Raw genomic sequence first — 21,845 nt, 5'->3', positions numbered from 1 at the left:
TTAGCGTCTAAGTCTTCCAGCTAATTATCGGGCCGAAATGCGGTCACCGCGATTCCTCATCGGAGGATCGACGTCAATTCTTCAATCCAGGCAGCTTCTCAAGAAACCAAGTCCGACGGTCTTACTCTATGGACATGATGGAATTCTCGGATGTCCGTCTTGTGAAGCGATGCCGCGTGCATAAGCATCTCCGGCTTAGGAGTACTTAAAGCAGTCGATTTCTCGTCCTGGGCGAGATCTGATCATCCATTTTCTGCACTTTGGCTCTCAATACGCTAATAATATTAATAATACCAAATGGCGGCTCGCAGCATATACTCGCTCTTCCTTACGGTTCTCCTTGCCGTGTTGTGCTTTGCGGAGACGCCGGCCGAGGTGTACGACGACGGGACCAACAAGAACGCACCTGTCCTCTTGAACATTGGCACCGGAGGCGCAGGGCAAAGCGGTCTGGTCAAAGGTGTGTTCATGATGACGATTCTTTTTACCAAAATGGCCGGCCCAGGGTTTGGAATGGCAAACTGATTGTTAGTCTAGAGCTTGCCCAAGCGTTCATCAAGTTTAGCACTGGGAAGGGCAAGAGTCCTTTCCGGGTCGCCTGGTACAAGAGCGACACGACATATACGATTCAGAACCTCGAGACCGGCGCAGTCGATGTTGGGATAACTTACAATATCGCAGCCGAAGAAATTGCCATCAAGCAAGGCATCGCTAAAGACCCAGCCTATTACGCCTTCCGCGATCATTTCCTCTTGGTCGGACCCATGTCCAATCCCGCCAACATCGATGGGTCATTGAATATTACGGATATATTTTCCCAGCTTCATGAAGCTGCCGAGGACCCCGCAAATAATGGCACCGTAAGGTTTCTGAGCCGATACGACAAGTCCGCTACGAATATCAAGGAATCGGAGCTCTGGGCTCGCATCGGACAGGTTCGTCGTATTATTATTGGGCGCTCGTTCTATTCTAGTGTAATCCTCTCCTGACTGACGCGTTTCGGCCGTTCAGGTGCCGTGGGCGACGGCATACTCGACCTGGTATCATCAGTATATTTCCTTTCCCATCCAGGCCCTCACTGCGGCGATTCTCCTGGACGAATATACCATCTCCGACCGCGGTACGCTCCTATCCCTTGACCCCGAGCTGGCCAACCAGACCACAGTGTATAAGATGGCCACGGATGACGCACACGATGACCTCTTGAATCCGGCCCATCTACTAGTTGGGGCCAAGGCAGTAAATGGCCAGGAAGCACAAGACTTTGCCGATTGGGTGGTGTCGAGTGACGGGCAGTCAGTAATCAGTGGGTTCAAGAAGAACGGGCAACAGCTGTACAGTCCGGCGCCGTAAAATCCAGACAGATAATGAGATGGGGAGCCACGGAGACGATTCTATTAAATATTTGCTCGAACATCCTGATAGAATGGAATAATATCAATTGATCCCGGACACTATCAAAACGCCAATCTGTCTCTCAAACTGCGTGCTCTCCAACTTTGAGCTCCTCTTTTCGCTCCCGCTTTTCATCAAAACTCTGATGATGGGTCTTGGACTCGAAGGTAGCTAGCGGCTTGCCCCTGATCGCATCTTTTAGGCTCTCCTCACTCCGTTGAGTCCAGCTGGTGAATGGTGCTGAGCTCGTCGGGAATAAGACTCTATTTTCATGGCTCTCGACGTGGGAAAGCAGATTCTCAAGCTCTATCGACTGTGCTGCGATTATATCGAGGTTATTGGCAACCTGCTCGCAATATGACTCCAAGGGTAAGTCATTCACGTCCTCGCCGAAGGGGTTTTCGATTTCACGACCAATAAAAAGCAGGCCTAGAATGATATAGGATGCGGCAATGGTTGCAGGAATTGTCACCCATTCCAAGGTGGCATAGAGTTGGAAGGGTAAGAGCATAACATAGACCCAGGTGATTTGGCTGAAGGCGATGGTATAGGCGATTGGTAGAGGGGTCGATAGGACTCGCTCGGTTCCGGTGAGAGCATCATTCAGCGAGGCAAGGTTGTTAACTGGACCCTCGACGTCAGCAGGTTCCGATGAGGTCTGAAGCTGTCCCGAAGTACTTACAGGCAATAGTTTGCTGGATCGACACGGACAGTTTCCCTTCGGCGATCAGCTTGTCAAGATACGCGCCGAGGTAGTTGAGTATTTCAAGCGGCAAGTTCCCAAGCGGAGCATCCGCCTTCTTTAATGTCTTGCGGGGATTGCTTGCCGCAAACGATAGGCCGAGGTATTCCCCCATCTCTTTGAACCAAGTCTTCTTAGGAATGATTGATTTGGAAGGGTCTTTCTTGGTTGCCTCGCCGGCAAAGGTATGTAAGTGGGAAACTAAGTGGCTGAGGTCCTCGTATCCGGTGTAAGGTTGGAAACGAAGCTTGTGCTTCAACGAGATGGCAAATGCGACGACGAGATTTGAAGCAGTCCTGCGGAAAGATGTCAGCTCGTATTCCTGGAGATCGTGCACAATCTTTTCAGAGCACCGACATTACATGCAACATGTGCAGTTTCCTTTTCTCGGGGTCTTTTTCCTTGGAATGCACCCAGAATATCCTTCCGAGATTTTGTGACGCCAACATGACTTGCGCCCAGTACTTGCGCCCCTCCGAATATCTTTCGTAGGCTGTCGAGCCTCGGAAGGACAAGCCGAGACCAACGACGAAACCGGTGATGGTGAGGAGAACGGAGCTGACGCTTACTGTCGAAAGAGAAAGGCAAGGACCGTATTAGCACATCTTAGCCAACCAGCGCCACTCGTTTTAAATGGTCCTGGATGTGATTCGGAAATACTCACAATCGTGTACATATTTGGAGATCAAGGTGATGCAAGTCGCCCAGCCGCCAACCCACAGCAAAGGCACGATCATCTTGGGCAAGATGCTGCCGTGAACTCTTAAGAACAAGGGCCATTTCGAATGCCTATCGATGTCACGAGGTCCTTTCTAGATGAGCGCGAAGGTGTCAGTGCATTCAACGTGTAATGTGATCGTGGGACGCTTTGCATTCAACCAGCTTACAAAATAATCGTCGAGATCCAAACTTGTTGCCCGCCGAATCAAAGGATTTGCATCGGGAGTTAATTTCGGAGAGGCAACTCCTCGCTCTATCGATCGAGCTGTGCTTCTCTTTCGCACCGGTACTGTCTGTCCGTCGTCACCTCCATGGCCCTCATCTCCATTGGTGACGGAAACAACCACGGGCGCGACATCTCCGGCATCAGACATGTTTGGTACTTTGTTGATTGAGAGGATTCAACTTCGACTGTGACTCGACCTTGGGCGGTTAATGCTCACAAGTAGGTTCGGATATGAGGGGGAATGAAAGACAAATAGGACGGAATGTCCAGACTGATGGGGAAAGGGACGGCCTCTCTCAAATAAGGGTGCCCTTTCCAATCACAAAATTACCTCCTCATCCCAATAGGGAAAATCAGCAGACGACGTGAACCACCTTGGTTGGGCACGACGAAGTACTGCCACCCTGGTGGATGGTCCATATACCTGGATGGGATCAATTGGCCACAGATATCGGGAGGAGTGCTCAGTATCAAGACAAGATTAGCCAGTACCAAATCCCTTTGTCCATGTGATTTAGGTAAATTGCGTTTTCAGCTGGTCGAGGGTGTCCTGCATCGTGAAACGCGCTTTGGGAAATTGTCCAGAACTCTCATTTGTACACACCGACCAGGGGTTCGAAACTAAGCTTTTCCCAATCCAATAATGGACTAGTTCCCCAGACTGATGCGCATCAATATTTCTCCCAATATGGAGTAGATCGTCTGCCCCTCGACCACAGCCGCACGCATTTGGTTGAAAGAAGAAGTTCAGACCGTCCTCGACCACAAGCTGCTTCGTAAGAATACCATATTTCACGAGGCCCTCCTCCATGACCCAACGCCAGGGAGGATTCATTAAGGGTACCGTTCATTAACAACGACCTGGGGGGGTGTCGACCGGAACTTCGCCGCCTGGGAGTTCGACGCACCAATCAGAAATACATGCAAGAAACTAGAAGGATTGGTGTGGTTAACCTAATTTGTTATCAGTCCACTGTACTGTTAGTTTCTCTGCCCCACGCTCGATAAAATGTTTCAGAGGTTTTAGAACTATTTCCAAGCGCCAAAACGTTGACGCAGGTACGTTTGCTCCTAAAATTCCGTGTAACAATTGCAAAGTATCATTAATCTTGGCACTTCTGCTTTATGAAAGTTAAAGTTTCGGGTCCCCTGCCAAATTCCTCTTCGGGCTTGGTTTCCGCAAAGGCGCTCAAGACGAGGGACAGTGAGGTTTCCCGATGAGCCACCTGCTTTCGGTAACTCCCAGAGCTCAATTTTCCGTATTTTCGGTATTAGTGCGACCCGCTCTGGGCATCATAGTGCTGAAGCTCAGGTCTCTAAACTAAAGGATCCCGGTGGGTGCGCATTCTTAAATGGAGTAAAAGCCACAAGTTGAAAAGGTTCGAAAAAAAAAAAAAAAATGTAAAGATCCCTGCCAAAGAACTCCACGAAAACCCGCTCACATTCTCCGATCTTCTCATCTCCATTGCCATCTGAATTTTTGTGAACTGTTTTTGCATCCCGCTGCAATTAGGTAGAGAGGATCGCTCCATACTGCTGCTGTCCTCGTCATCTAGCATTCTTAGATGAAGCTCTGGACGCTGGGATACGGCACGATAGGCTCGCAGCCAGATGCGGAAGAGATTCGGTGGCAGAGAGTATATTTCGACAAATCGGACCCCATTGACGGATAATACCGAGGTACACCTCCGCCATTCAACAGGGGCTCCTGCTTTGCCTGAGTCCTTCGAGCGCAAGTTTCCCACAGCCGCTGCGTTTGTGGCTATGCTTACTACAGCCAAAGTGAATACTCCCTAGGCAGGCCTGCATAAGATATATATATATACATCCTTTACCCACATTCGCTGTGTGACATGTCGCTCAGCCCTGGATCTGCTTATTTCGCGGTGAAGCCTAAAAATCCAAGTGTTGTTGGAACTTGCAGGACCCCGAAAAGGTTCTCGGTGGCGTGGCCCGATGTCTCCTTGGGGTTGGCATATACCACATGAGCTTGGAGTAATTAGTATCTGAGGCCCTCGAATTTTATTTTGATAATTGGGCGCTGTGAGGTTAAACCTCAATGACTATGGACGTTTCGAGGATCAATTTGGTGGATATTTCCCTCCCACGAGTATAATGCAATAGTCTAGCTAACAAGATATCAGACTCTAAGATACCAGATCGTAGTTTACAGGAGAGAGATTTGGTGACGCTCCCACCGTCGGCTTCGTTAATAGGAATCCTCCGAGCTGAGCCGGGCAATCGGGCAGTTGATTCACCGACCTAAATATTAGTCAGCCTATCATGTTGGCCAAAGGTGTGGATTAAATATCCCTGCTAACCACTGAAACCTGTGAGAAACTCTTCTCTCTGTGCACAAGAGTCGAGCCAATGTCTTTGTAAAGCACCTTCTTTCTCCCATTTCAAATTTTGTTTTTGCCTGTGAGGACATATTGAATGTCCACGATGCCGGAGGTGAGGAAAACAACAACAGAAGTGCCCGATATCACACTTTTTCGGGGTTGGGCTGACTCCGGAAATCACGTCTGGTCTCCGTTCGTGATTAAGCTGGAGGCCCGACTTCGGTTCGCCGGAGTCAAGTATACAACCGACTCTGGTTCTCCTCTGGCGGCCCCGAAAGGAAAGATTCCCTACATCGAGCTCCGGGGACAGGATATCTCGTCTTTTGTTGACTCCGGTGGCGAGATCAAGAGTTCCGAATGGGCCATTCGCACTGGCGATGACGGCTCGCACATAGCGAGCCTGGGTGACTCTGCACTCATCATCAAGGCGCTTACGGCGCCAGGACTGCTCCCAGATATCAATGAGAGGCTGTCACCTGAAACAAAGTGTCACGATATGGCGCTACGGGCGCTACTAGAAGACAAGCTCTATTTCTACCATGTCCGTTTTTGCTCCTCTCTGCAGTTCCCTCCCCACTGTGCCTCCCTGGTCCCTACCCTACGTGGTTTATCAAAAGAGAATGAACTGACATGTGTGAGATACTATTATGATAGACAAGAGAACGCTGGGTTGACAACTACTACACAATGCGTGACCACGCCCTTTGGAGCATCCCTTATCCCATCCGTGTTGTGGTGGGCATTCTAGCCTATAGAAAGCACACTGCCATGCTTCACGGGCAAGGGACCGGTCGTTTCAATGGTCAAGAGGTGAAGCGGTTCAAAACTGAGATCTGGCAGACCATAGACGGCCTCCTTCGGGCCTCGAAAAGCGCCGTCAAGGACAATGGCGAGCCTTTCTGGGCGCTTGGGGGAGATGGCCCGACGGAGGCGGATGCAACTCTGTTTGGATTCGTGGTTTCGGTGTTGATTTGCACTGCGTAAGTCTGATGAATCTATATCCTCTTGGTGATCAATGGGTCGCCCCTTGCGTGGTGGAAGCACGAGGTTGCTAATGAAAGTAGCGGGCCGGAGTCGCGAGAGATAATTCGAGCTTTCCCCACTGTCACCGAGTACGCACAGCGAATACACGACAAGTACTTCCCCGACTACCACAAATGGGAAGAGCCCCGTACCTAGTAGTTACGGGTACTTCGTGATTACGACCCGTTGTTGGTCCTGGACGTTAAGCAGTTTATTGATCTGCGAGAAACTCCCCTAGATATGTTCCCTTATTGTTGTCTTTCTAGAGGGCTCTGTCATATAGCGGTACTTCCCATGCTGTTGTTAAACTAGTTTCCCTTTGTCGAATTAATGCTTTGATTCTTGGGAACAGTCGCCGAGCATCATGCTCGTGGTATACAATATTCAACTTTTCTTTAGACAAGCATGTATGGTTTAAATTACTTTATGTCTTCCTCCCGAATTTTATGAATTGCGGTTGGTGTGACCTACAACACTGCAAAAGATTTCTCCACGCTCCGCCATACCTTCGCTGGAAAATACCCACTGATCCAGTAATCCCCTCGAGTGTCTTTCCCCATGATTAAGAGCAAACCCCGATTTCCGAGCCCCCTCATGTCACAATGCATGTACCCTACCTTCCCCGATGTTGCGCTAATGGTGGGGCCCTTTTCATCTCTATCCTCCACGCCTGCAACGGCCGGTGAGAAATCAATCTCGTCATAAAATCGCGCCCTGCTCCAGTTCGTGAACGCTAAGAAGTCGCTGCTTGGCTCGCCAAAGAGGAGTATGTTTCCGTACTTTTTAATGGACTGGTGCATGAGATATGCCTGGCCATGTGCCTGCTTGGTCGTTGTCTGCTCGGATACGGCCTTCCGAACTTCAGCAGCGGCGTGTCCGAGAGGTTTGCTCATGAAGTGCTTCCGTCTGGAGATTACGAAAGCGCCTAGATATGTGTTTTGGACATAGGCAGCGTTAGGGTCGAAGAGCTCGCCAAGGCGCGTGCGTACCTCGAAAATGTTTTTGATCATGACGTAACGCTTTGAGCAGCTGCTAAGGAAGAGTCTGCTAAGCCACGCAACAAGGATGTCATTGTCGCTTAATAGTGGCAACTTCCCATCTTGTGTCTTGTCAATTGCACCTTCGTTCAACCCGGCCGTGAGCTCTTCCTGTGCTCTGCTTCGAAGAGACGCGATGAATGCTTCCGGGACGCAGATGGTCTTGGAAAGGGCTTTGGGGCCAAAGAGAAGACTAGCGATATAACGGATGTTGAATGTGAGGCCCCTGAACCCCTTGAGTTCCTTGTCTGCCAGTAAGTATGGTTCTCCTGGACGAGAGGCACCAAATGAGGCTAAAGGGTCCTCCTGAAAGCCCTTCAATTGTGGGACCTGGTCCTCTTTGCCGGCAAGCACAAGGCACCATGCTGCAATGAGTTCGCGGCAGCCCATAGCGTCAGCAAGGGTATGAGACCAGTTGAGGGATACCAATGTCGCGTCTCTAAAGGAGACAATATGTAGCGAAAGCGATGGTTCGTCGGAGCTGAGGTAGTCGGCCAGCTTTTGGGGGGCATCAGGCCTAGCACCTAGTTGGCGAAAGCTGGCAGGGCCGTCATGTATGTAGGGGAGGGTGGAGGATGTACACGTAGGGAATTTGGATGCGAGAGGATGTTCCGCGATATCTACATCATGGCTGACGTGGCTATATGCGACGGCTGGGCGATCTTTTGTGTATTCTGCAGGGACGTGGAGTTCGAGTTTGCGTGTCTGTTTCTGGTTATGGGGAGCAACATTGACGTTAGTGGAAGCCTGTTACCAAACGAACACTGGGAACGATGGCAAGGTAGTCTCAACTCTCTTACATTCAAACGGATCCGTGCTCCCAACTTCCTCCAGTCCCCAATGCCCAAGAGCCGGACTAGCGCGTGGTGAACTTTGTCTGGGTCCAACACTTGAGTGAAGCGGAGAGTCCAGCATAAGGTGAAGTCCCGATTCACATACACGTCATCCCAAAAGTGCATAGGGACCACCGTGTCCGAGTCAAATCGGAGAGGTACCGCTGTCCTCTTGGATCTGAGTAGCATTGCGATGGTCTGAGGCACTAGGGAAAGGAGATACGAGAAATTTGTGATTTTTGGTATTATTGGGAATCTTGAGAATCTTGGGGGCATTGGGAGCAGATGTGGTGAGGGATACTTGTCACGACATTCTTGAGCGTCCGAACAGGAAAGAAATTACCACGCTTTATAACCCAACTCTCACAGCTGCCCTGTCCGAACTCTTGGCGGGCTCTGTGCCGGTAAGCCAAGCATGTCCATCCACCGTCGACGTTGTGCAGTTATGGCAGGACTCTGCTTTAAGTGATCACGTGGGATTCAAGCCACTGCACTCAGCCCAATGCCAACTGTGAGGATTGCATTCTTTTTCTGGCATTAGATTCATAGGACTGGCCAATGTGCTAGCCCAGGCAAGACATGCCAAGCCGCGGTATCCTATGAATGAGCTGCAACCCAGCCATCAAGTGAATACAAAAATCAGGGATTGATTGGTCCTACTATGACGCCACATGTTACCGGTTCATTACTTCGGTCAGACGCGGGCTCTTTCCGGTGGGTAAGAAGTACTGATCACAACTCTAACGGCCGGACAAGAGAGGAGGCGACTCGAGGACTTGCCGTCTAGGTTACTGAACGGTGTGTAGGGACGGAGCGTATCCGCTCCACACAAAGCACCAACTCGTCGAGATTGATTGATAAGATAAGACGAACCATCATTTAATAGGTACGAAGTACTTCGTACTTGCATGCGCATCCGTGAGAGTGATCCTTGCCGGGCCGTAATTGGGATAGCGCGGTGAGAGACGCATCCCTCGGATCATTGGAGCCAGGGGCTCTTCGTATTGCCCGAGCTCTCACGAAAGTGACGAACCGATATCGGCCATCCTCAGCTTGGAAATGAACCATCTGGAAATTGTAGATTTTTTCGAGGCACGTTGGAGGGGGAGAAAAAGTCGAGGTTGGCGCTGTTAAGGTAGGACGACTTTTGGAAATGAAACTGCCACGCTCGAGTTCAAGGAACAAAAGAGAAGTTCCCCTTTTTAACATGACACTCGGTTCTCAAGTTGTTTTATTTCATACTTTTCACATACCCTTGACTTTGGAGTGGATTTATTTCGTGGCGTTTTGAGGCTTCAGTTCTCCCAATAATACCACCCAAGTGTAATTAAAGCCAAGGCCCGAACCGATCAGATTATGCCCTGGTCACATATGTGGTCCCCTGCACCGGTAGCCTGTTGGTGAGAATCCCGCGGTTAAAGCCGGTGCCTAAGAGAGCGGAATGGGGTGGCTATTCTTGGCTTCTTGGCTTCTTGGCCTCGTACGGCAAGGCCACTCCTTTCCACATAGTTCTGGGCAAGGTTACATGTAACCCTGATATCTCCCCTTCCACCATCCCGAGTCCCACCATTTCCGTGCTCACTTGCATTCGTTCTATTCATTGACTTTGGCCCACTGGCCTTCGATTCTCGTCGTTTGAGTCGGTCTTATTGTTTGTGATGAAGAACCTTTTCCACCTCCTTCTCGCCACAGCCGCTGTGGTATGGGCGAATAATATTAGTTCTAGCACCTGCGCATCTCTGACTGCCCCCGATATCGCCAATGTCACAATCACCTCATTCGAGGCCACGGAACGTCGTGGAGTGCTCTCTCTTGTCCCAAGCTCTTTAGGGCAAGTCCCCGGGACACTAAACTTCTGCAATGTCACGGCTCGGATAACTCATGGCTCCGAGGGAGATGACGTTATAGTACAAGTATGGTTGCCGCTAGAGGATTGGAATGGCCGATTCCAAGGTACCGGAGGCATCGGATTCAAAGCCGGCATGTTCTCCGAGTCCATGATGGCGGCAGTAGAGAAAGGCTTTGCTGTCGCTACTACCGACGCCGGTGTCCCTCAGAACATTACCGCGGATGTTTTCTTCTCCGGAAGTCAGTTAAACCAGGTCTTTACCAACTTCGCAGAGCTCTCAGTCCACGAAATGGCTGTCTTTGGCAAGACTGTGACGTCGGATTTCTACGGTCGTCCACCAAGCTTCTCGTACATGAATGGCTGCTCGACAGGTGGTCGACAGGGCATGAAAGCGGCGCAAAAGTTCCCCGACGACTTTGATGGCATTCTGGCCGTCGCGCCGGCCCTTTACTGGAGCGAGTTTCTTCTCTCTGGCCTCTGGCCCTTTGTCGTTGCGAACGCCGAGGGTGAGGTACCCCCGCCATGCGTCATGGACTATTTTGTCAACGCGACCGTCAGCGCATGTGACAGTGAAGATGGAGCCTCTGATAGCCTCGTCTCTAACCCGGGCCGGTGTGGCTTTGATCCCCAAACTCTAGTTGGCGGCTCCGTCGAGTGCAATGGCACTCAGGAAACCATTTCGACGCGCCATGCTACTACCTACGGCAAAATCCTGCAAGGTCCTCTCTCCCCGGATGGCGAGTTCTTATGGTACGGTTTCATGCCCGGTGCCCAAGTCGCTAGTCTCGCAGGCAACGAGCCACCGAGCTTGCCGGCTCTTTGGTTTCGAGAGTTTATTGAACGGGATTCATCTTTCGATTTCAAGTCATTAAATTACGAGGATATTCCGGGGCTCCTTGCCAAGTCAAAGGAACTGGCTGGAAGCCTAGAGACCACCAACCCCGATTTAAGCTCATTCAAGACCGGTGGAGGGAAAATCATCACCTGGCACGGTCTCGCCGACCCTCTTATCCCCCCAAATGGCACCTTCCACTACTATGCCGCTGTCGCCGAAGTTATGGGTGGCATGCAGTCTGTTGGTGAATTCTACCGCGTGTTCTCAGCGCCTGGTGTCGTGCACTGCGGTGGCGGAGCGGGCCCAGAACCTATTGGGGCTTTGGATGCTCTGATTGCCTGGGTTGAAGAGGGCGTGGCTCCAGAGTCGCTGGCGGCTTCGAAAGCGGGAACGGGCCAACAAATGACGCGAAATCTATGTCGATATCCTCTAGCACTCGAGTACAATGGCCAAGGGAGCGTGAATGATGCAGAGAACTGGGAGTGTCGAGGGAATATCGGGGATCCTGCGCCCACTGGACATGATCCAGATTCTGGTGCGGCGACGGGGATTAGACCTGGAAATGCAATTGGACTCTTGGCCATGGCTTTTCCGGCATACTGGTTCTCGGGGGATTACCTGCTTTAGAACTAACGGCAAAGGTTCCGCAAGACAATCCGGGCATTCTGGATCTTCTGTCTGTCCGCTACCTTCCACGCTGCGGCGAATTGGATGTTAATCGGAGGGGGCAATGTGGTAGAATTTCGATTTTTCCTTTCTGATTATGCTGTTTCTTTAGCCGAAACTGTCTCGCCGAGTCTGTGGGGAGGTTCAGGAACAAGGAGAAGCACTGCAGGCTTGTCGGTCCGAGTTCTTGGATACGTTTGGGTTGTGGTTGTTCTATGCTCATTGACTCCGGCGTGGCGGTATTCCTTGTTGTATGCCTCGGTAGGATTTTAGTTGGAAGTATTTTTACACCCCCAACTATGGGACTATGCCAGTACCTGGCTGTGTAATTCGGAATAGGGGATATAGCGTTCTTGATCTCACCGTTACCTTCTAGCTTAATATTCAGAGCGAGGTTATTGTATCTATATATACGCTGTGTCCCCCCGAGCCTCCCAACCCCGCCTTTATAATACTGCCTACTATCCAATACATCTTCTAGAAATAGCTATTATATATAAAACTTAACTTAGCTAAGGATAATTATTATAAGGAACTTGCTATCTAGATTAAAAATAATAAAAAGTAGTAAGATAATGTAGTTATTGTCTTTGACAATATTAACCTAGAAGAGGAGTATAAAGTCCTTTGTAAACTTGACTAGGTTATTATGCCTCGGCTTGCCGCTATGTATTTCTTCTGGTGTAAGTTTCTTGTTACCATCTGCGTAACCCTCTGAAACTGACCCTATCTATAGATCTTGACAAGGGCGCTATTAACTATGCCACTATCTTCGGCCTCCGCGACAACCTCCATCTTTCTGGCCTCGAGTATTTCTAGGTTGTTTCCCTCTTCTACTTTAGCCAGCTATGCTCTGAATACCCGGCTGCCTCCATCCTCAGTCGCCTCCGGCTTGTATTATTTGTGGGAATAACCATCGTTATCTAGGGTGGTGTCGAGATGGCCATGGCCGCAAGCCACAGCTTCCCGGGCATCACGGCAACACGGTTCTTTCTTGGGTTCGCCGAAGCCTGCGTGTCTCCCGCCTTCATCATCACCACCTCCAACTGGTACAGGGGGAGGGAGCACCCAATGCAAGTTGCTACCTGGGTTTCTGTGAACGGGATCAGCCAGATTGTGGACGCGTCGCTCATGTACGCCGTAGGCTACGCTGATCTCGCTCTGGAGAACTAGTGCGTAATCTTCTTGATCTTTGGTGGCCTAACCTGCGCATGTGGCTTCGCTTTCCTGGCTCTCATGCCGCGAGACACAACTACGGCTTGGTTCCTAAACGAGCGCGAGCGACAGATTGCAGCTCAGCGTCTTGCCATCGACCGCGCTAAACGAGACAGAGAAGAGTTCAACAAGGCTCAACTATGGGAGGCGTTGGCTTCTCCCTCGACCTGGCTGTACTTCTTTATGGCTCTTTGCATCACCCTCACGACTCCTATTCTCAAGGCTCACGTCTTCCATATTTTTTACAAACGCGTACACTAACTCAAGTAGGTCTCGGCCATGGCCATTAACGGGTTCGGTTACTCCATGTACTAGTCCATGGTTGTCGGGCTCTCCGGTGGTGCAATCAACTTTGTCACTGTTTGGATATCCGCGCTTGGGCCAAGGTTGCCAAGGTTCTGCCCTGGCACCCGCATTTACACGGCGATCGGACTTTCATGCGTGTCACTTGTTGGCTCAGTCGTTCTTGTGGCTCTGCCTGTTGAAGATGGCGCATGCGGTATCGTTGCGACGACTTGACTGGCTGCCTGTTGCTCTTCCTTGATATCGAGCACAGCTTCGCTGATGGCAAGTAATGTTAAAGGCAATACCAAGAAGAGCGCGGTTAGCGCAGGCTTCTTCATTGCCTATTACGTCGGCTGCATTGTGAGTCCTCAGGCGTGGACAGAAGATGACTCGATGACTTTCCCAGATACACCAAGGTTTGCTTTCTTAGTATCGCTAGCTGGATTGCCTTGATCACTTCCTATCTCGTCTACTTGCTCTTTATTCGCAGGGAGAACGCAAAGAGAGATGCTAAGGCGGCCGAGGGAATACTCGAGTATATGGCAGGGGAACAAGGCATGGGCATGGCTACAGGTGTATCGATCGATTCGGGCGTGACTGATGCTAGGGCCAAGGCGTTCAGGTACAGCACCTAATCCTCCACAATTTGTCGGTTGGATGAAGGATTGGTATCTGATCTCGGGCCTCTGGATGGGCAACTAAATTGTAGTCTAGTCACGGCAACTTAAACCTTATCATGGCGTTTCTACTCGCGTCAAAACGGTAAATATGTATGGTTGGTGTGGATGATACAGACAGACCAAGTGAGGGCTGCTAACCGTCACGTTATGGGTAATGAATTGATACCTACCTTGAAGGTCGACACGAAGTTCAGCCTACACACTAACGCCGCTAGCAAACTGCAGCCGTCCTTTTGAATCAGTATGATACAACACGAATAGGGAACTCAAGTTTCGTATTCTATACTACGCCTTAAGAAAATCTTGATTGCGGGCCTGCCGGATCGCATTGAACCATATAGCGGCCATCTTCTTGTACCCTTTGTCATCAGGGTGCGTGCCGTCAACCAGATCCCCAAGTTGAGGTCCCTCAGGGCTATTCATGTCGGCAAGAACTATCCTCTTCTGTTCTGCCGCCTTCGACTGAGCCAATTCGCGGAGCTGGTCGTTTATGCGCAAGACTCGCGAGTTGACGTCCTTATCTGCGTTCACGAGTAGAGTTGACAGAATAACGGTCGAGGCGGGAGATGTCTGCCAGAAATACTCGAGCATGCTGCCCATACGTAACCCAAAACCCTCTAGTTGGAAGTCTTGGATGCAATCGTTAGATCCGGCGTTGATTGTGAAGACTTTGGGGAGCAGTGTTGCGACGCATCTCCTCGCTTTGGTCTCAATCTGGTCAAGTCTGTACCCTCGCCACCCCTCGTTATCGCCATTGCTCATGGAGCCTGACCTACGCGAGCCGACAAATCGGACTTGGTAGCCATCTGCGAGAAGCATGTCGCCGAGGAATTGTCGGTATCCATTGCCATCGGAAGACCCAACACCGTATGTCACGGAACCGCCTAGTGGCATTAAACGCAGGGTTCTTTTCGTTGCCGCCAATTGCGAAAAACGGCCTAATGAATGCTCAGTAAGTAAGGTGCAGTCATCGATTCCAGGCGCATCGTATATGGGCATGAACGAACCATGCTGGGCGTCCAAGGGTGGATACACTTTGGTGCAAATAGAGAACTTCTCGGCACTCGATGCAAGGACGTGGCCGGGGATTAGGGGCCATGCTCCGACCCTGTTTGGCAGGATGCGGTGTGACAAAGGGGCAATTCTTTGTCGCAGCATGTTGAATTCGAAGGGTTGTACCTGGAGAAGGGAGGAGAGATCACTGCTGGGGTGGAGTGGTTAACTAACCTAACCCAACCAACCTACACCGGCCAAGCAGAATCTTGCCTGCACTGATTTGGTGCACGCGTCTCTCGTCCCGTCCACGTGTTTTCGACCGCCGAACCATCCAATTAGCACTTGCGTTTTAGCTTACGTCAGCGCATATAAACCAACGGATCTCGAATCTCAAAATCCACTATTTCTCATCCTCCACCTATTGGCGGCAATTGGCGGCACACCTCGACCACTAGACTCTGATTATTCCCTTCTTTTCCACACCCAAAAAGCTCCGAATGCTGCCACCGAGACGATCCAGAGATATGACATGGCAGCAAATGACTTTCTGAGTTTCGGCGCCTCGAGTGTCCACTCACCCTGCTGACCGTGCCGCCAGTATTTTAGCCGCGTTTCGTCGACCTGACTTGGTCCAAAGAAGAGGCGCTGGGTTTCTTCCAATGCTGCCCTCGAGTTTCCCTCCAGTAAAGTCTTCGCATGCATCTGGCATTGGATCAAGAAATGCAAGACCTCAGCAGCGTCCCATATGACGCCGGCCGCCACCTGGATGATGAAGTCTGGGATGGTATGTGTTTGGACGCTCTGATGGAACTCCTCTAGCACCCATCTCATGGCCGCACCGTCGCCCCATTCGGCGCTCACCCCATGTTCGCTCAGGAACAGATCTACCTGTATGGCGCGGACAGTGTTCGAAACGTACTCAGCGCGGTCGCCCGCGCTGCGGCCGCACCGACTCAGACCCATGTACCCTCTGTACAGCATGCGGAGATCCTTCATCTTGGCTTTAGTGCCATTCATGGCCTCATAAGTCCCTTGGATGCCGCGCTCGAAATAAGGGCGAGCCTCGGAATATAAGTGTCCACTAACTGGACCAGAATCTGTCGGTCTTATCAGCAAAGTTCCAATGCTGCAATTCCGCTCAGCCGCTCCCGTTCCCCGCCAGTCCTGGCCCGCTGCTTCCAGGTCTTGCTCGAGATTAACTAGCTCTTCATGGATTCTCATGGCAGCTCTCACGTCTTCACCTGCTGCGAGGGTGAAGAGTTCGTCGAGACTGGATGCTTCGGCCTTTAGGTCGTGCGTCCGTCTCGCCACCTGGAGAGCGATTTGCAAGGATTCTCGATGCTGCCTTTTGTCTGTCTTGAGCATTTCGGCTTCCCTAAGAAGGCTGCTGGCAGCTTCGAACAGAAAACAGCGTCCGACTTTAACGAAAGCGGAGGCAATTGCTGGTCTGAGCTTCGTGGACCAGCATTCTTCGTCAAGACTTGGGTCCTCCAGATCTCTCAGTACGTCCTGATGATTCGGGAACTCAACACCAGTGAGTTCTGAACCTCGAAATGCGTGCGCATAAAGCTTAGCGAGATATTTGAAAGAAACAGCATCTGGGCCCCCTGCAGCCTCCCCTTCAGACATCAGATAGCGAGTTTGGATCAAGTACCGCGACGCAGCCCAAATATAGGCGACGTTCTTCTCCAGTCCGGCAGGGCGGCCCTCAGAGAGGAGTTGGAGCAGGGCGTCTGTCAACCCCGACGAGGAAGCGACGAAGGCGGCTTGACATCGCAACGAGAATGATAGCGCTCCCAAGTTACGTCGATCCAACACCGATGGCATCAGATCCTCGAGCATCAGCAGCGCTCGTTTCGCATTCTCGTGCGCCGCCGCGTATTCAGCCGCCGCTAAAAGAGTATTCCCTCGCCACCAGACCAGGACCACGATTTGCCCCAAAGCATCTGCTGTCTCCTCCCTTGCTAGAGCCGATCTGTAGTGCTGGATTTGATACAAATGCTCCAGGCCGCGCAGAACGCAGTCTAGGAGTCTTGTCTGAGCTCTGGCCCACATAGAGGAGAGTTCCGTAACCGCCTCAGAAAGAAGGATCCCCAGCACATTCATTGTCCTGTAACCGAACTCCGGCTGCTGAATGCAAGCCTCGACGGCGTTGTAGATATTTATATGTTCTGCCTCGAAAAATTTTCTAACCTCCACAGGAACACCTGATGCATCTTGCGTGCCGTTCGTCAACTCGATGAGCGACGAAATCCGAAATTCGTACAGGTGCCATAGCATTGACGGTAGTTGGTGTAACTTGACGCATGCGACTTCGGTCGAGGGGTTGTTGCTACGCTTAACCATTTCGTATCGCAGCAGGTGCGGTAAAAGAGGGTGTACTTCATAGTACTTCGGCACCGAGCTGCCTGGTGTTTGTGAAGCCAGATATATGAAGCCGAAGTCCACCAACTGCTCGAGAACCCAAGATACGCATCGCACGGCGGGTTCCGGTGGGTGTTCTGGAGATTTCGATGATGTCCCGGCTTCTACCGTTCCTAACGACGCTTCTTCAGCCTCGGACTGATTTGACAGCATGCCGCCGGACTGAAACAGCCAGGTGACCCAGTCTCGAAGATCAAACGGTATGACCCTCTGGCAAGCCGACAAACTCATTGCGATCTGGAGTGCGAGTTTGGAGCGCTGTTCCAGGGTGTCTATGAGGCACTTGAATTCATGGAGAGTGTTGGATGATTCATTCAAATACTCCAAAGAGCGTTCGGCGGAAGGACTGCTCATCATCCAGTTGTCTCGTTTCAACGCAGAGTCCAAACCGAGATAGACAAGCGGAGGGACCCAGAACTTCAGCGCCAGCGTCAGGGCTAGGAACGAGCCGAAGAATGGTTCAAACGATCCAAGCAGCTCCATCCCTAGGGGGTTTCCGTCCTGAAGGTCTGTGAATTCTTCCATTTGCTCGTTGAATTCACGCGTAGACGGGAGCTTCATTCCATCGCATTCAAAGCCGCGTCGCAGGAGCTGCGCTGCTTCGTCCTCTTTCAGACCCTTCAGGAAATACTCGGCAACCGGGATGATGTCATTTGCTGCGGAAGCCGTCTCTGAGAAGCGGCCAAGTAGAAGCCAGGTACTTCGTGGACAATGTGTTTTCAGACGAGTGACGTAGTCCCTAAATGTCTTCCACTGTAGCCGCTGATTGGATCCTTGGCCCGCTTTCCGGATGTTGAAATTGTCGACGCAGACTAGCACCCTCTTCTGGCTCCCTCGAGTTCCGTGAAAGGTATCACCGTTGATCTGGTGGATGAGTGTCTCAATAAGGGACGTCGACAAGTCTGAACAGTCGATCGCGAAGGCGTGGTCGATGAAGCCAGTCTCTCGCCACCAGCGAAGCAGACGATTCGCGAAGCAAGTTTTCCCGACTCCATGATCGCCTACGACTTTCACTATTGCGTTCTCGCACAGCGCTGACTCGATCGAGAGCAAGTCATTTTCTCGGCCGAGCAGCTGTACACCTGAACTTGGCTGTTTATCATCCGATCCTCTCCGAGAGCTGGGACCCGCGATCTCCGGACCTGGCAAGTTGTTATGGTGCTCAAACAAACCACCGGGGCTATGTTCGCTCCGATAAAACACTGGTACGAAGTCGTCGTGGACTCGCACGAGCAGTGAAAACCGCCCTTCTTTAGTCGCGTGGTTCCTGAGGTAGTTGCGACCGTGTTGGACTGCGCCAGCGATGGTGCTTCCCTCCAGAAACAGCTTTTCGTAGAAGGCGGTCATGAAGTCCACTGCAGTCGACTTCATCACCGAGTGAGACATGGCAACGACCTCGAAGATGCCTTGGCTGACCAGAATATGCGCAGCACTGCGCAGAATCGGATCCGCGGGCTGATTGCCGGAGTTGCAAGCGTTGAGCACGACCGCCTTGACACCGTACTCGCTCAGGACTCTTGCCACTTCAGCGACAGGCACGTCTTCGGGAACTTGAGCGTTATAGTACGAAGGTGAGAAGCGGAAACAGAAGCTAATAAAAGTTCCGTTAGTCCCTTATGGTCATCACATACGTTAGGCAGTGGCCTACCTTCGATCACGTAAACGCACGCCGTGTAAGTCAAAGTGGGCTATCGAGAAGAAGCCAATTGGGCGATCCCGTAGTGTGCGCTTGAGAGTACCCCAAGTTCCCGGTCGGGAAAAGTATAGCTCGACGTTCACTTCTTCTCTGCGCGCTGCTTCGGCGATATTCCAAACCGGAAGCGAAATTATACGATAAGGTATGGGGTCTTGGAGAGCGTGGCGGGCGGAAACGAGGAGGATGTTTTGCTTCGGTCGTTGGGCCGTCGACGAAGACGGCCTGGTGGTTGGCGACACTTGGCGGATGACGAAAACAGAATTTGCATTCAGCTCGAGGCATGCCACCTGCCTCTCCAGTAACTCCCACTTGATGCTGTGAATGTTGGCGTGGCCTTGTAATGCCTGGACGTGCAGTCTGAGTGAGAGACTGCCGACTCCTCCTCCGCTTGCTCTCAGCGCTCGAGAGACGGCGGGTCTCAACAGACGCGAGAGTTGAGCTGCATAACCGTCCAGGCGCTGGGGGATCTCTTCGGCTCGCCCCTCGGAATACGGATCGTTCAATGCAAACTCTTCGACATACCAGACGATGTCTCTCTCTTCAAGAGAAACTTGCGGCTCTCCGACGACGAATGCGCCGAGGCTCTGACCAGTGGCGAGGCCAGCCACAACGATCCATGTCTGCGGAGAGGAAGTTTGCGCGACACCGAGCAGGAGAATCGAGATCTCCATCTTGGCTTCCTCGAGGTCGAAAATTGGATGAGCCCTACTCTACAACCGCATCTTTGGGGACCACGTCTGCCAATGACGTCGGTGGACGGTGAGCTGCTCAGCTGCTCGATCTTGGAGGCGCAGGAGGAGAGGAATATAGGTCACTTGTCTTCCTAAACGTCGTGGCCACGGTGATACTTGAAGTGACAAAAAAACCCTCACAACATTGCTGACGTCTTCCAAGGAGCAGAGGTTTTTAGTTGTTCGGTATCTAGGACAAACTGTTATTGAGGTGTGAATTGCAAATGCCTGGGATGTGGTTGTTGTGCCGTGACCCTGTCGTTCGCTTAGAGGCTCGGTGTGATGTGTACGTAGTAGGGGCGAATTGGCATCATTCTGACAAACGTATTACGGGACGTCTTGATAACGAATGAGAGTCGCATAGTTTGTCATTGGGATGGTAGAGGGCGCGCCACCATCACATGAAAAGTCGAAGATTAGACTCTGCTGCCTGCTCAGTATCAAGTAACTGCTAATCAGGAGATAAATAGGGCAGCTGCCTCTCTTTATCTAATACCAAATTTTGTGTTGGGCATACTACATCTCATCCCTCCGGCTACAAGCACAAACAAGGCCACGTCCGAAAGTGTCGATGGCAGAATATAGAGCCAATCCCACCTGGGCAATCTTGCTGCCCTCGGATTTGCCCGAGGGCTCCGAAGCAAAAGTCGTAAACATGTTGGGCTCCGTCGTTGCGGACTTCGAGCACCCCCTCCATGAGATCATCTGGCGGCCCGTCGCAGGGAAGGAGCAAGGACTAAAAGGGATAATGAAGGTCGAAGACGAGGACTTCCACAGCATCACGGAGGGCTTGACGAACGCGGAGGTCAAGATGCATTTGACTCAAGCCGTCCGGGGAGTATTCGCCTCTGGCCAGAAAAACGAACAGCAGATGTCAGCAAAGACTGTCATCACTCGGACGCTCGAGAACCACAGGCGATTTTTCGACGAGATCGACAAGCAGTCCCACGATGCCATCCTGCGCATGATCAAGAAAAATCCTCGGAGTGGCACGCCCTACGCGCTCATGATAGTGGGCATAAAATCCTGCATCGATGCCCGGATCTCGTCCAAGACTCAGCTTTCGTCGTACTTTGATGCCAGTGTCAACATTCCCCTGGACGAAGCCCTCAAGGCGGCTGGTGTGGTTGCGCCCATCGGAGCCAACGTCGATCTTGGCATGCTTAGGGAGAAGATTTCGGGCGTCCTTAATGAGTTCTGGGCAAAGGGCGAGCGCGTCTTCGCCATCCAGTACCGCCGGATCTCGATTAGGCGCACTATGAAGGTGCTGCCCATTCCGCACACACAGAGGGGGCTTAAATACAATGAACTGATCGAGATCCCGGCCAACCGAGGCCTTTTCGGTGCCGATGAGAAGATACAAGGAGGCAATGACGTAAGGGCGAATCAATGCCGAAACTCCGGGGATGGAAGTGGAAAGTTCCAGAACGTGGAGACGGGTGAAGTCCTGGAGCTGGGGGACGGCATGGAGCCAGTCTTATCCAAGTCTGGGGCAGTTTACATTACTGCATTTTAAATTAGTTCTGTAAGGACGAGGTGCAGGTGGCGCTCCTAAGGACTGGTGTTAGTTCCCGAGTGTTTTATTCCGTACGTCCTGGGGTGGACTTCACGAGCCACGGTGTCGGTTGAAAACGGGGCCGAAACGGATAGTGGGGGCCTTCCCCACAAGCCGTCGTGTATCCCGGTTCACCGGGCGCGGCCTGGCTCAGAGGCTGCTATTTATAGCTACTACAAATCTGCCAAGTTCAGAAGCATTTGATCCGAACATCATGAATTAAATGGAAACTGAGGGCTGAACAAGGGGCAAAAGGTGTGTGTGTGTATTAATTTCTTCCCAATTTAGGGGGAAAAAGGTTTTCTAGTAGAAATATCTATAAACGGCTACGGAAATCGGGCAAACATATAATTCCGTGCTACCTATGTCGACAGCATCTAAACAGCTAGTCCGCTGACATGAAACCTACATTAAACATGACCTTTCTGTCAACCTACACTAAACACCGAAATTTCTTTGCCCCTTTAGAGGCATTGCTAGTCAACTGCGGCGGAATATAATAGACCACTATGTCAACGGCCAAAGTAGAAGATACCTTCTAACATGTACCGAGGCATGTTGATTATTTATGCTGCTCACCAACTGAGTTTCTCCG

The 21,845-nt window shown here is 51.4% G+C and overlaps 5 protein-coding genes and 3 pseudogenes across 5 annotated transcripts; 5 read left to right on the top strand and 3 right to left on the bottom strand.

Moving 5' to 3' along the window:
• Positions 1-297: 297 nt before the first annotated feature.
• On the top strand, positions 298-1,353 carry SAPIO_CDS4197 (Uncharacterized protein; the record flags this gene model as incomplete). The annotated part of the gene is made up of 3 exons (XM_016786805.1): positions 298-460; positions 538-935; positions 1,012-1,353. The coding sequence occupies 3 exons, from the start codon at positions 298-300 to the stop codon at positions 1,351-1,353; spliced, it is 903 nt and encodes a 300-aa protein (XP_016643781.1).
• A 124-nt stretch (positions 1,354-1,477) lies between these two features.
• On the bottom strand, positions 1,478-3,231 carry SAPIO_CDS4196 (uncharacterized protein; the record flags this gene model as incomplete). The annotated part of the gene is made up of 5 exons (XM_016786804.1): positions 1,478-2,019; positions 2,078-2,433; positions 2,495-2,705; positions 2,802-2,949; positions 3,025-3,231. 5 exons carry the CDS (start codon positions 3,229-3,231, stop codon positions 1,478-1,480), a joined length of 1,464 nt encoding a protein of 487 aa, XP_016643780.1.
• A 2,297-nt stretch (positions 3,232-5,528) lies between these two features.
• Positions 5,529-6,604, top strand: SAPIO_CDS4195 (uncharacterized protein; the record flags this gene model as incomplete). The annotated part of the gene is made up of 3 exons (XM_016786803.1): positions 5,529-6,014; positions 6,080-6,405; positions 6,490-6,604. The coding sequence occupies 3 exons, from the start codon at positions 5,529-5,531 to the stop codon at positions 6,602-6,604; spliced, it is 927 nt and encodes a 308-aa protein (XP_016643779.1).
• Positions 6,605-6,696: 92 nt separating this feature from the next.
• On the bottom strand, positions 6,697-8,507 carry SAPIO_CDS4194 (uncharacterized protein; the record flags this gene model as incomplete). The annotated part of the gene is made up of 3 exons (XM_016786802.1): positions 6,697-6,720; positions 7,066-8,196; positions 8,286-8,507. The coding sequence occupies 3 exons, from the start codon at positions 8,505-8,507 to the stop codon at positions 6,697-6,699; spliced, it is 1,377 nt and encodes a 458-aa protein (XP_016643778.1).
• A 1,469-nt stretch (positions 8,508-9,976) lies between these two features.
• On the top strand, positions 9,977-11,629 carry SAPIO_CDS4193 (annotated as a pseudogene; the record flags this gene model as incomplete).
• Positions 11,630-12,613: 984 nt separating this feature from the next.
• On the top strand, positions 12,614-13,803 carry SAPIO_CDS4192 (annotated as a pseudogene; the record flags this gene model as incomplete).
• Positions 13,804-14,133: 330 nt separating this feature from the next.
• SAPIO_CDS4191 (uncharacterized protein) lies at positions 14,134-19,635 on the bottom strand (the record flags this gene model as incomplete). Its single annotated transcript, XM_016786801.1, has 3 exons — positions 14,134-14,732; positions 15,423-18,859; positions 18,917-19,635. 3 exons carry the CDS (start codon positions 19,633-19,635, stop codon positions 14,134-14,136), a joined length of 4,755 nt encoding a protein of 1,584 aa, XP_016643777.1.
• Positions 19,636-20,350: 715 nt separating this feature from the next.
• Positions 20,351-21,211, top strand: SAPIO_CDS4190 (annotated as a pseudogene; the record flags this gene model as incomplete).
• Positions 21,212-21,845: the final 634 nt, after the last annotated feature.

This window comes from Scedosporium apiospermum, assembly GCF_000732125.1.
Source record: "Scedosporium apiospermum strain IHEM 14462 chromosome Unknown SEQ_SAPIO_0090, whole genome shotgun sequence".
NCBI lineage: Eukaryota > Fungi > Ascomycota > Sordariomycetes > Microascales > Microascaceae > Scedosporium > Scedosporium apiospermum.
This window is presented reverse-complemented; position numbering and strand designations above follow the sequence as displayed.